Source organism: Leptopilina boulardi, unplaced genomic scaffold (genome assembly GCF_019393585.1).
Source record: "Leptopilina boulardi isolate dan_hultmark-lab unplaced genomic scaffold, ZJU_Lbou_2.1 LbouV2_408, whole genome shotgun sequence".
NCBI classification, from domain to species: Eukaryota; Metazoa; Arthropoda; class Insecta; order Hymenoptera; family Figitidae; genus Leptopilina; species Leptopilina boulardi.
In genome coordinates, this window is record NW_026137983.1 from 363,702 (window position 1) to 377,876 (window position 14,175).

At 23.7% G+C, this 14,175-nt stretch overlaps 1 protein-coding gene across 18 annotated transcripts in view; it reads left to right on the top strand.

The window, feature by feature from the left end:
• Positions 1-14,175, top strand: part of LOC127289369 (inositol hexakisphosphate and diphosphoinositol-pentakisphosphate kinase 2) — a 49,214-nt gene that overhangs the window by 11,929 nt on the left and 23,110 nt on the right. For 11 of the 18 annotated variants that reach the window (XM_051317262.1, XM_051317279.1, XM_051317266.1 and 8 more), the window contains exons 4-14: positions 3,894-4,091; positions 8,002-8,142; positions 8,777-8,867; positions 9,097-9,251; positions 9,906-10,198; positions 10,312-10,506; positions 10,818-10,904; positions 11,498-11,686; positions 13,008-13,111; positions 13,382-13,519; positions 14,052-14,081. In XM_051317262.1, coding sequence (XP_051173219.1) covers positions 3,894-4,091; positions 8,002-8,142; positions 8,777-8,867; positions 9,097-9,251; positions 9,906-10,198; positions 10,312-10,506; positions 10,818-10,904; positions 11,498-11,686; positions 13,008-13,111; positions 13,382-13,519; positions 14,052-14,081 — 1,621 coding nt within the window. The remainder of the gene's footprint in view (positions 1-3,893; positions 4,092-8,001; positions 8,143-8,776; positions 8,868-9,096; positions 9,252-9,905; positions 10,199-10,311; positions 10,507-10,817; positions 10,905-11,497; positions 11,687-13,007; positions 13,112-13,381; positions 13,520-14,051; positions 14,082-14,175) is intronic. The other 7 variants (XM_051317270.1, XM_051317267.1, XM_051317263.1 and 4 more) reach the window with 6 other exon arrangements.

The following is a 14,175-nucleotide window of genomic DNA, read 5'->3' on the forward strand; positions in this document are numbered from 1 at the left end:
AAATTTTCCTTTTAATGTAGATGGCGCTGCCTCACTTGGACCTGGGCTTAATAAAATAATTTCCTCACAATGTTATTGCAAAAATGGAGAAGAGCCCCACTCATTGACCCTTCCTCTATTATTCCCTCCAATCAAAACATTTTTAGGTTATAGGGATTTTTCCCGGATGGCCTTAATTTTAATTTTTAATATTAAAAATCTGAATTTGAGGTTATGTTTTTGTTTATGAACAGCAGTTAATTTGCAATATTCTAAGTCATACAAGAAACACGACTTTACACTACACTATACACGATCGGTACACATTTTTTTAATCCATTGTAGACGCAGCCTAAGGCTGCGTCTACTATGGATTAAAAAATGTGTAACGATCGTGTAGTGTAAAGTCGTGACTTAGAATATTGCAAATTAACTGCTGTTAATAAACAAAAACATAACCTCAAATTCAGATTTTTAATATTAATTTAATTATTAATTTTAATTTTCAATATTAAAAATAGGAAAAGAACTAGGCGCAAATGCGCCTACATCTAGGGTTTCGTGGCGCTTTAAATTTTAATTAAAAAAAAATAAATCAAAAATAAATAATTTAAAAATAAATAATAAAATTTATTTTATAAATTTTATGTACTATTAAATTTTATTTATTTAGCAAAATTTTTATTATAAATTAATTATAAATTATAAAATATTAATTTCTATAAATTAATTCTCCCCCAGACAGTAAATTCGAAGAAAATCAAAAATTGGCAAAATCAAAATTCAAAAAGGTAAATGAAAGAAAAAAGAAAGAGTGGCTGTGGAGTGGAGGTCTTTCTTCTATCATTTATCTTTTTTGATTCACAAACAAAAACATTAGGTAAAATGTCCATTCGATAATGTCCACTATTAAGACATGTCAACTATAGGGACATGTCAACTATAGGGACATGTCAACTATAGGGACATGTCAACTATAGGGACATGTCAACTATATGGACATGTCAACTATTGGGACATGTCAATTACTAAGACAGGTGAACTACTGGGACATGTTAATTATAGGGGCATGTTAACTAATGGGACATGTAATGTCCATTCATGTAATGTCCATTCGGGAAAATGTCCATTCAGTAAATGGAGATTTTGGATCTGTGGGGCCCCAAAATTTGAATTTGGGAGCTATGGTGCCCCAAAATTTGAATTTGGGATCTGTGGTGCCCCAAAATTCGAATTTGGAAGCTATGTTTGCCCAAAATTCGAATTTGGGATCTGTGGGGCCCCAAAATTTCAATTTGGGAGCTATGGTGCCCCAAAATTTGAATTTGAGATCTGTGGTGCCCCAAAATTCGAATTTGGGAGCTATGGTGCCACAAAATTCGAATTTGGGATCTCTGGTGCCCCCAAAATTCGAATTTGGGATCTGTGGTGCCCCAAAAGTTTAATTTGGGATCTGTGGGGCCCCAAAATTTGAATTTGGGATCTGTGGGGCCCCAAAATTCGATTTTGGGATCTGTGGTGCCCCAAAAGTTTAATTTGGGATCTGTGGGGCCCCAAAATTTGAATTTAGGATCTGTGGTGCCCCAAAATTTTAATTTGGGATCTGTGCCCTAAAATTTGATTTTGGGAGCTGTGGTGCCCCAAAATATACTACGGACAGACGGACGCCAAAGTGAAACTATAAGGCTTTCGGCCATGGGCCACGAAACCCTAAAAATCTGAATTTGAGGTTATGTTTTTGTTTATTAGCAGCAGTTAATTTGCAATATTCTAAGTCACGGCTTTATTACACTACACTACACTATACGATCGTTACACATTTTTTAATCTATTGTAGACGCAGCCTAAGAACACGATTGGGGACAATATAAAATTTCTTTCCTATTGTTTTTAATCGTTTTCAATCGATTTTTTCTATAGAAGGCTTGTGTATATATAGTTTAAAAATTTCAAAACATAACCTATTTTTTGCTTTACCTTTCTTCGAATAACAATAATAACGAATTTTTAATGAAAAAATTGTAAATTACTTTTTTTTCATCAGGACGTCGTCAGTGTGTCTTGTATAGTAAATTTATATATGTAAATGTGAATTTTTATGTAACCGTGTTCGCAATATTTAATTCACGCTAAAATTGCACATTGCCGCAGCTAATAATAATAACAAGAAAAATCATAACAATTGTACAATGAAAACAAAAAAAAAAAATGAAAAATTGCATAATGTAATGTTTTGGCATCGTTATAGATAGATATATATGCTTTTTACGTTCGTGTGTGTGTGTGTGTGTGTGTTATCTATATAATTTGTTTGTGTGTATATACATTTCTAAATAGCATGCTTTTATAAAATCTTTTGACTTTGGTGAAGCTTTTCGGCTGCGTGTGTGTCTCTAAATTTAGAGAGGTTTTTTTGGATACACAGAGAGAGAGAGAGAGAGAGAGAAAGGTATATTTTAGTAATGACATCTGTAAAGCCTCTTTGTTGTGGCCAGCTACACAAATGCTGGTACGTGATCTGCCAATTGATTTTACTTTTATAATATAACTTACCTGACATAGATTTTAGAGCTCGTGTGCTGCGAGGGAGAGAGAGAGATTGCGAAAATTATATCGCGAGTTACAATTACTTTTCTTGAATTTGCTTTTGTATAATAACACAATTTTAGAATTGATACCACACAAAATGCCGTCTTGGCAAAATTATTAAACTAGTTGCTCGGAATAACATCTTTGAGTTAAATGTCAAGATTATAACTTTTTAGTGTCGCGGAAAATTGCTTTTATTGAACATTATTATTATAGATATATATAAACTATATATACAATACGAATTTCATCTCGTTTAATTAATTTTCTATTTTAATTCTCTTTTTCATCTAATTTTATAATTTCATTTTCAATCGTTTTTTTTTTTTTTTTTCTAATTTTCGATTGTTATAGACAATAATGTTTGGCAATAGAACAAATTTTCAAGAATGAAAGGCAATGAATTCGATTTATTTTTTCGAAAATTTATCACATTTTTGCTTGTAATTTTAAATTTTATATTTGTGTTTCTTACATTTCTTATACATTCTTCAAATGGAATTTTCGAATTTTTCATTCTTTCAAGGATATTTCAGTTGAATCTTACGTCAGTTATTTGTGTTGGTATTCATTTTTTTATATATATATAATAAAATATATCTTTTTTTTTCCTATTCTTGAAAATTGTGTGGAAGACAATATTTTATTTTTTTTTGTATTTTAAAAATATTAAAAATAATATTTTTTAGATTAAAAAAAAAATGGATTTACATTAATTTTATTTTTAAATTTTGTTTCTATTCAATAATTTTTTTGCAATGAATTATTGAAAAAGAAAAGGTTTTTGAAATCAATTTCACGTCGCATCAGAGCGGTTTAATTAATCTGTCACACCATCTTGTCAATTATATGTCACTCGTGTTTTACGTGCAATTTCATATAATAAATGGCCTTCACACTCTTTTAATGTCTTTCATATATAAAATATATTGAAAGTGATTGCACTTACATTTCACTAGAAAAATTACTGTTAAGATAAGAGCGACGCCAAAAAATTTCGAAAATTACAATATTACAAATTACAAGAACATTAAAAGAAATTATAATAATTTTTTAAAATTTGCATTTAAAAAAAAAATTTCATATTTGTTATTGTTTTTTTTTATTATTAATTATTGTTAATTAATTGAAATTTTATTAATATGTGAATAATAATTATTAATTTTTTTTTTTCAATTTTATGAAGAATTTTTTGACACTTTTATTTGTATTACATTATAATCATCAACAGGACGATAGTGAAATTAAATGAAAATAATCATTTGCTTGTTTTACAATGAAATTGCGAGTATATAATAAAAAATAATGGTTTTAATTAATTACAGGGCGAGCTGTCGGACGGGTGTGCCAGTGAAGATGGTTGCCTTCAGGGCGATCTTGAGGGGGAGGGGAAGCAAGTTTTGGTGGGAATATGTGCTATGGCCAAAAAATCACAAAGTAAACCAATGAAGGAAATTTTAACTCGTCTCGAGGAATTTGAATATATTAAAATTGTTGTTTTCGCTGAAGATGTGATTTTAAAGGTATTACAATTAATTATTAATTATAAATTATATAAAATTAACAGAAAAAGGAGACAATTTTTTTTTTTTTTGTCAATGTAAAGAAGAAAAATAATTAATTGGAAATTTTCTTGTAATATTTATTTTTCCAAAAAAATATAATTTTAAAAAAAAACTATTAAAATTTTAATTGTTTTTGAATTTTTTTTATTGAAAATAAAATATAATTTTATTGAACTAGCAAAATTAAACGCGAGCAAGCGCGCCAAATTGACTATTTAATTGTTATAAAGAAATTAAAGATTAATATTATCAATAATAATTTAATTTATTAGAATATTATTACATATTAAATGATAATAATGAAAATTATATGTTTACAGGCCTCGGATTATACGACTTTTTCCGACTTTTTTCAAAAATACGAGTTTTATCGTAAATAAAATACATTTTTTTAGTATAAAATGTAGATCTTCTTCAGATCTTCTTCAGATCTTCTTCAATTCATTTATTTAACAAATTTTGAACTAAAATGATTCTTCACTAAATTAATTATTTTTAATAATTTTAATGAAATTTATCACAAATTCAATTATATTAAAATTATTTTTCAATTAAAATTTTTATGAAATTTAACAATTGTTTATATATTAATTTAAAAAACAAAAAATATCACAATAAAATTGAATTTCAATTCAAAATAAACTAAAATTCAATTATTACAAGAAATTTTAATTCAAAATCAATTAAAAATCCAATAATTATAAAAAATTTTCAATTTAAAATTTAATTATTTACCAAAAGTTTTCAATTTAAAATGAAATAAAATTCAATTATTTTCTAAAATTTCTATTCAAAATTAATTATCCAAATTTTCAATCAAAAATGAACTTAAATTAAATTATTATCCAATTTCAATTAAAATTCAATTATTTCCCAAAATTTTCAATTCAAAATGAACTGAAATTCAATTATTTTCCAAATTTAAAATCAAATAAAATTTCATTATTCTCAAAAATTTGAATTTAAAATTAATTGAATTTCCAATAATTTGAATTTAAAAGTATCTAAAATTTAATTATTTCTAAAATTTTCCATCGAAAATTTTTTTTTTTGAAATTTAATAATTTCAATTATAACTCTAAGGAAATTCAATTATTTTTAACTATTTTAATAATATTCTTTGAAATTTCAACTATCTGAAACCATTTTTCAATTAAAAATGATTTTCAAATTATTGTATTTTGTCCGCATTTTCTAATAAATTTTTAGTGAAATCATCTAAAATTTTAATTACAAAACACTTAAAGTTTGAATTAATTTCAAAAATCTCAATTTTAAATCTTTGAAAATTCAATTAAATTTAAAAAATGTTTTCCAAAAATTGTTTGATAAATTATTTTTAGTTCTGTAAAATTTAATAATTGTTTGAAAATTAACAATATCTTTTGAAATTTAATTATTTCTAAAAATTTCAATTTTAACCCTTCGAAAAGGATTATTATTAGAAAAAAAATTTTTTATTTAAAAATCTGTAAAATATTTTTGTTAAAATAAAAAACAAATCCACTTTTTTTGGAATATAAATCGACTAAAACGACTTTTTGTGTCTTTAAGTTGATTCGAGGCCTGTGTTTTTATAATTAATATTTAATAGATATTCGTTGGCCCCTGGTACCTTAAAAATTAATTTTTTTCAAATTACTATCTTGTACGAAATTTCCTGGCGCATCTTTTTTCTTATTATAAATTTTTTGTATTTGTATACAATTTTTGAATGAATATACAACTTTAAAAAAAATTTCGTTGGTAAACGTTGTGTACTTCAGCTTCGTGAATTGAATTTTCGAATTTGAAATTTTAAAGAAACTTATTCCGAAATTTGGAAACACAATTGAGGGGCTGGAAACAATAACAACCAGTACGCTCGGCCGGTCGCTTTGAAGCCAGTCAACACGTCAAAAAGGTGAAAAAATTGAAACTCAAAATTCGGATTCTTCAAAAGCTTCACTTTATAGAAGATAAAAAATACATCTTTTTTCTCTCAGAAATTTTTTTCTAAATCCAATATTTTTGATAATAAAAGCAAAAAACCCAAAAAAAAATTTTCTCAAATTTAATTAAATTTTGAAATATAAACGATCATTTCTTTCACAAATAGTAATAAATTTGTTTACAACTTGGTATACATACTAAATTAGGTCTAATAACGCCATTAAAACAATAGAAAAGGCAAAAAAAATTATTGTTTTATTATTTTTAATTAAAAATTGAAAGAGGTCGATATTCACATTTTCTAACTTTTGACGATAAATTGTCTGCAGGGAATTTCAAAACTGTAAGAACTTCTCTTATAATATTTATTCACTACTATTTCAGGAAGTTTTCTGCAAAATTCCAAATCAATTCCTGTTATAGTTTTTAAAAAAATTAATTTTCAAGAAAAAGCGGATAGCCCATCGCGTTCACTTAACCCGCTGGAGACTCTTTCTTGAAGTATGTGAAATTATTTCGGCTCGAATAATAAGAAATTAGTGAAATAAGAAGAAAGTTATGTTTATTTTTTGTGATCAGTATCTTATATGTATGTACATTAGTATTAGAATTGTTAACAATATTAATATTAGTAACATTTATAATTCATACTTGATATTTTGTAAATATTTAAAATACGCATATTATAAATATAATATAAATAAATATAAATAATATAAATATTATAAGAGAAGTTCTTACAGTTTTGAAATTCCCTGCAGACATTTTATCGTCAAAAGTTAGAAAATGTGAATATCGACCTCTTTCAATTTTTAATTAAAAATAATAAAACAATAATTTTTTTTGCCTTTTCTAATGTTTTAATGGCTTTATTAGACCTAATTTAGTATGTATACCAAGTTGTAAACAAATTTATTATACTATTTGTGAAAAAAATAATCGTTTACATTTTAAAATTTCATTACATTTGATAAAATTTTTTTTGGACTTTTTGCTTTTATTATCAAAAATATTGGATTTAAAAAAGTTTCTAAGAGAAAAAAGATATGTTTTTTTATCTTCTATAAAGTAGTGCTTCTGAAAAATCCGAATTTTGAGTTTCAATTTTGAGGTGTTGATTGGCTTCAAAGCGACCGGCCGAGCGTACTGGTTGTTATTGTTTCCGGCCCCTCAATTATACAACTTTGGCAAAAATGAGAAAAAGAATTGTCAAAATTTGACACGTCATAAGATTTCTATTCAAAAAAACACGTGAAATCAGAAAAGGTCAACTTCAAGTTAGGACAGAAGGACAGATCAAGCATTTTATAATAATAATAATAATTATTATTATTTGAAAATTAATTTTCTATTGTATACAATTCATTTACTTTAGGTAACAAATTTTTGGTAAATTTTTTTTAAATTCAATTATTTTGTGAATTTAATTACATTGATTTAGAGATTTTTCGTCTGTTATGAATCGTAATTTTAGATTATTTTTATCTATTTCTCTTTTGAACTTCAATTCTCTACTTTTTTTTTAATTTCCTATATATAGAAAAAATTAAAAAAAAAAACAATTTCTGAACCATTTTTAGTTTTAAATATAAAATTTTTTTTAAATAATATTGTGCATCGCGATATCAAAATCGTGGTACCACTGAAGTTTTTCCTATATTTTTTTAAATCTTAATAAAAATAATTTAATTTAGAAAATAATTTGGACGTGAATCGATTAAAAAATATATATAATTTATGTTTTAAATTTGAAAAAATAATATAAATTTCCTGATTTTTATTTATTTATTTAGTGGTACATTTTTTTTGTTTTATAATTTATAATTCTGTTATTTATGGTGAAAATAAAATTGGATTATTATTCATTGACAACAAAATCAATTAATTTAATTTTTCTACTTTTTTCAAAATTTGTTCTTTTTTTTTTCTTTTCCAGGAACCTGTTGAAAATTGGCCTATTGTTGACTGTTTAATAAGCTTTCACAGCAAAGGCTTCCCTCTTGAGAAAGCTATTAGTTACGCTAATCTTAGAAATCCATTTAATATAAATAATCTGCCAATGCAATATGATATTCAGGTATGTAATAATAATATAAAATAATCGATTTTTATTTAATCACTTAAGTATTGAGTAATTACATCAATATTGATAAATAAATGGTTTAAATTATTGGAATTTTTTCTCTTGGAATAATTTTTGTAGTTTTATTTTTTATTGAAATTATTTTTTTTATTTATTTTTTTTTAATAAATTCATAAATTTTGAAGAAATGTTCTAAAATAAAAAAAAAAAATACGACAAATTTTTAAATCAGTTTATCAAATTAAATAAAATTGAAATTTTTCAATGCAATTTTTACAGTATAAAAATACACGCCACCTTGGACATTTTTTTTTTATTAAATTTAAATTTTTTAAAATGTTAAATAAAATTATTTCATTTGGAAAAAAAATGATACTAAAGAAATTTGAACATCTTAATATGGATAAATCAAATAATCAATGTATAATTTGAAATTTTTAAATTATTATCATTTTTTTAATATACAATTTTCAATATAATTTTAATCAATATACAAATTTTTCAAAGAAAATTTATTTCATTTTTGTTATTGATGAGAAAAATTTTGAGAGAATTTTTAAAAATATAATATTATATATTTTTGCGTATTATAAAAATCTTAATTATTAATTTTTGAATATTATTCCAGGATCGCAGAAGGGTTTATGCCATTTTGGAAAGTGAAGGCATCGAAATACCTCGATATGCAGTTCTCGATAGAGATTCACCTGATCCAAAACGTAAATAATTAGAAGATTGTAAATTTTTCTCAAAATTTTGAATTTCAATTAAATAAATATATAATTATATTTTATTTAAAATACAATCAAGTATTAAATATGTATATTTTATTCTTATTTAAAAGAATTAATTTTCTTACAAATCAATTAATGGAAAATTTTTTTGTAAAATAAATAAATAATAAGAATGTATAAAGATATAAAGTATTAAAAAAATTAAAAATTTCAGATCATGAATTAGTTGAATCGGAAGATCATGTGGAAGTTAATGGAGTTACTTTCAATAAACCATTTGTAGAGAAACCAGTGTCTGCCGAAGATCACAACATTTATATTTATTATCCAACTTCGGCTGGAGGAGGAAGTCAAAGGTTATTTAGAAAGGTAACTACGATTTTTATAAACTTGGACTATTTTCTTGTTTATATAAATATATAGATCTTGACCTAATTCAATTACAAAATATTCGAATCATATAAATTTTTATCTTCAAATCTTTTTATTTGATATACTTTATCAATGAGCATGTCTTCAGTGATTCGATAATCAATCGAAAATTTTATTTTCAATAACAAATTAATTTAATAATTATATAATTAATTCATATTAATTTAGAAGTAATTATTTTAATTATAAATATTAAAATATTTAAATTTTGTTGTTTAATTAAATATTTTTTATCGTCAAATTTTTTCCACGCTTTTTTTTTTAATGATTCTTCAAAATTTTTCGCATGGATTTTTAAAAATTATTAATTTTTTCAAAGATTCTTACAGAACTTTCAAATTTCAAAAAAAAAAACATTTTCATCTATTATAAAGTTTCTGATTTCTAAAACCGAATTTACTAATAACATTACAGTTACTTTGTTGATAAAATGTCATACTACAATTACAACTAGTTGTGAAATTTTAACATTTTGAAATGAATATTTTACAAATTAAAAACTAGCTTGTACCATAATAACCCCGGTTGATGGTAATAAAATAATGATACAATTTTTAATGTTAATTAATAGTAATTTTTTAATAATTACAGATAGGAAGTCGTAGTAGTGTATATTCGTTAGAATCTCGAGTTCGCAAGACTGGATCGTACATTTATGAGGATTTTATGCCCACCGATGGTACTGATGTTAAAGTTTATACAGTTGGGCCAGATTATGCACATGCTGAGGCTAGAAAAAGTCCAGCTCTCGATGGAAAAGTCGAAAGAGATTCCGAGGGCAAAGAAATTCGTTATCCCGTAATTTTGAGTAATGTAGAAAAACTCATTAGCCGAAAAGTTTGCTTGGCTTTTAAGCAAACTGTCTGTGGATTTGATCTTCTTAGGTGCATAAAAGAAAAAAATATTTCTAATTTTTTTACAGCCTTTAAAAAAAAATTTTTTTTTTATTATTTAGTAATTTAAAAAAATAAATTTAAATTACTTATATTACTTTCAGAGCTAATGGAAAGTCATTTGTTTGTGACGTGAATGGATTCAGTTTTGTAAAAAATTCAAATAAATATTACGACGATTGTGCAAAAATTTTAGGGAATATGATTCTTCGGGAACTTGCGCCTACATTACACATTCCTTGGAGTGTTCCCTTTCAATTGGACGATCCACCAATTGTTCCAACTACCTTTGGAAAAATGTAATTTAAATATTTTATTATTCATTTATTTTTTAATTTACTTCTTTTTTAATTATATTAATTTACTTTTTTTTTTTTTTATTTCTTTGTTTGTTATTAGTTGCACAGGATGTCTTAAAAGTTCTGTACTTAAGAAATAAAATTCTTTTATTATTTTTGTTTTGAAATTATTTTTTGTAATTTTTATTAATGTCAAAAATAAATATGCAGAATATTTGAAACTATTTTAGACATTCTGAATTTTTACAATTATTCTTTATAGTTTTAAAAATTGAATTAAATATTAATAGTTTTTTTTTTTTTCATTTAAGGATGGAATTGCGTTGTGTAGTGGCGGTTATTAGACATGGCGATAGAACACCAAAGCAAAAAATGAAAGTTGAAGTTCGACATCCAAAGTGAGTAATTTTAAATATCAATAATATTATATTGTTTCGCGCGTCCATTCTCTATTTTGAATTTACAATTTTTTTTAAATAAATATAAGTAAATTATAAATTTCAAAATTCGCATTTCCATTTTCTTTTAAATTGAAACTAAAAAAAAAAAAATGAAAAACTAAGAATTTGTGAAAACGTATTTTATAACTGATTGATTTGATAAAAACAAATTCTAAAATTTAAAAATTGTGCTAAACAGTACTAGTTTCCTATTTTCATTTTTTTTTTTTTTTTTTTTTTTTAATAATTTTTGTCACAGTTGATTACAAGTAACAATGCAGCAGAAATGTTAATTTTTTAGAAAAATAAAAAGTTTGAAAATTTGTTTGTAAATTTTAGTTGTCACCCTGAATGAATAGTACCTAATTTTTAAAAAAATTTTAATACTCTAGACTGATTTTTAGCGGCGACAAAATCTTTATATAATTATAAAGGGAGAGAAATAAAACATTTTTAAAAAATATGAAATTGAAATTAATGTTTATTATTATTATTATTATTATTATTATTATTATTATTATTATTATTATTATTATTATTATTATTGATAGGTTTTTTGAAATATTTGCCAAGTACGATGGTTATAAACATGGACACGTGAAGCTAAAACGGCCTAAGCAACTTCAAGAAATTTTGGACACAGCACGTAGTTTATTGGCGGAAATACAACATCGAGCCGCAAGCCCTGAACTTGAGGAAAAACAGGGGAAACTTGAACAATTAAAGAACGTATTAGAAATGTATGTAATAATTTATTAATCTTTAACTACTAATTTTAATTTTTTATTTTCTTTTTATTAATTTAGTTTTCAATTTCTAAATTTAAAAAATATTTTTAAAAATGATTTATTATTATAATTTATTCATTATATTAATTATTAAAAAAAAAACCCCGATACAAATCAAATGTTTATTAAATATTATCAGGCATCACAGTTAGTCCCTTTTTCATCTTTTTTTGATCAAAAATGTAAATTTTCTTTGTAAATATGTATTTCGAATTAGATTTATAAAAAAGAGAGAAGAGTCGATAAATCTGTTTCAGTTAACTAATCTACTGCCTAAATAATATAGAGAATAACAATTTTTTAATTTTATTAATTACAAAGTTACTTTCTATCAAAGAGTTTAGAACTGTAAGAAATTATATTTTAGTATGAATATATTTGTTATTTTATGACTTTAAACACATTTTAATTTGTTTTTATATTTATTTTGTCCCCCATTTTAGAAAAAAAAACTTCCTATTTTCACCTTTTTTGAGGAGTAATGGTAACGTGATGCCTGTATTAAGTTTATTAGAATATTTTATAATTTTTTTTTTTTTTTTTTTTTGGTTGAAATAATAATATTATTATTTCATTTATTTTTTCTGTAAGAATAGAAGTAATTGAAGTTACAAGGTGATTAAATATGAAAATAATTTAATTAACAAAATTATTGAACATAACAAAATATTAATATTTGATGTGCCTGAAATTATGAACGTTCAAATGAATCAAAAATTTTTTTCACTACTTTTTTAATATCAAAATTTTATTATGAAATATTGCTTTCATATAAAAATAAATTTCAAATAATAAATAATGTTCAGAACTTCAGGCACATTTTTCTTTTTATTTAAAACCGCTTTTTGTAAAATACTTAAGTTATAAAAAAAAATTTATTTTTATAAAAATTTTTGAATTTTTAAAATTATATTTTTTTTAATTTTGAAAAATATTTTAATTATGAAAATAATTGAATGTTATTTAATAATATATTTGAATTTACATAAATGAGAATTAAATTAAAAACGCGATGGAATTTTGCAAAAACAATTAAATTTAAAATAATAGTTGATTCTTGAATTTGACAAAAAAAAAAAGTAATTTTTGTTGTAAACAGTAATTGAAAAAATTTGATGTATTTGAAAAGAAATTTTTTTGGTTTCAAATTAAGAAAACCTTGAAATTAGAATTAGAAATTGAAAACTGTGGTAAAAAAAAATTTTAATTTCCAAAATTTTAATGAACACTGAATATTTAAAAAATATTGTCTCTTATTTATTTTTTTTTGTAGGTATGGTCATTTTTCAGGGATTAATCGTAAGGTGCAAATGAAGTATCAACCACGAGGAAGACCGAGGGGTAGTTCCTCGGATGATGGTAGTGGTATAATTCGAAGTTTGTTGAGAACCATATTAATTTAATATTTTTTAGACATTTTTTTTTTTTTTTTTTAATATAAAAATCAAATATTTTATTTTTATTTGAAAATAATAATAATAATAATTTCTATTTTTATAAACTATAAGAGTTGCATTATCTTTTTTGCGTTACGTTCCATTGATTAATTTATTTATTAAATTATTGAACAATTAAATGAAATAGAAAAGAAATTCGGCGAATTTTTGTGTAACAAATGAAAAAAAAAATAACAGTTTTTTTTTACAGATCGACTTGGAGAACCGTCTTTAGTTTTAATTTTAAAATGGGGAGGCGAATTAACGCCAGCTGGTAGAATTCAAGCTGAGGAATTGGGTCGAATATTTCGTTGCATGTATCCTGGCGGTCAAGGTAGACACCTTAGTGGTTCGTATCTTTTGTTCTTATGGTCGTTTTCTTGCTAGCAGATATAATTTTTTTTTTTAAATACAAATAAGAGTTTTTTTTTTCATAAAATTCTGATTTTAACGCACTTGGCGCGACGACGGCTACGTCAGTCAAAAACTAAAATTTAGTCAGTCTAGTAATAATTGGTGTTAAACCCTATTATTATTATTATTTTGTCGAAAGGACAAAAAATCTAAATTGTATATTTTTTTAAATTAACGATGAATTTCTTTCTCTCTGAGAAAAATATTTTCTTTTCAAATTTGCATTGTCTATTGATGGACCTTAAAATTTGTAAAATAATATTTTAATATTTAAAAATTAGTTTTTGTTTTTTTTTTTTGAAAATTTTTATTTATGATTGTTTTTTTTTCTCGTTTTTATTAAAAATTAATTATAATGTTTTAATTCCTGACAATAATTAATTTTATTGGTAAAACCATTTTCACTAAATATTTGTTAGGATTTACTTGGTGTGTGATTCACGGATAATTTTTAAATATTATTTCAGAGGATGACACTGAGATGTTACCAAATCACGGTAACTTTTATTTTGAATGGACGCTTTTTATAGTAGCTGTAGATAAATGTCTGCATAAATAAGAATTTTTTTTTACAACCCTATAAATATTAAT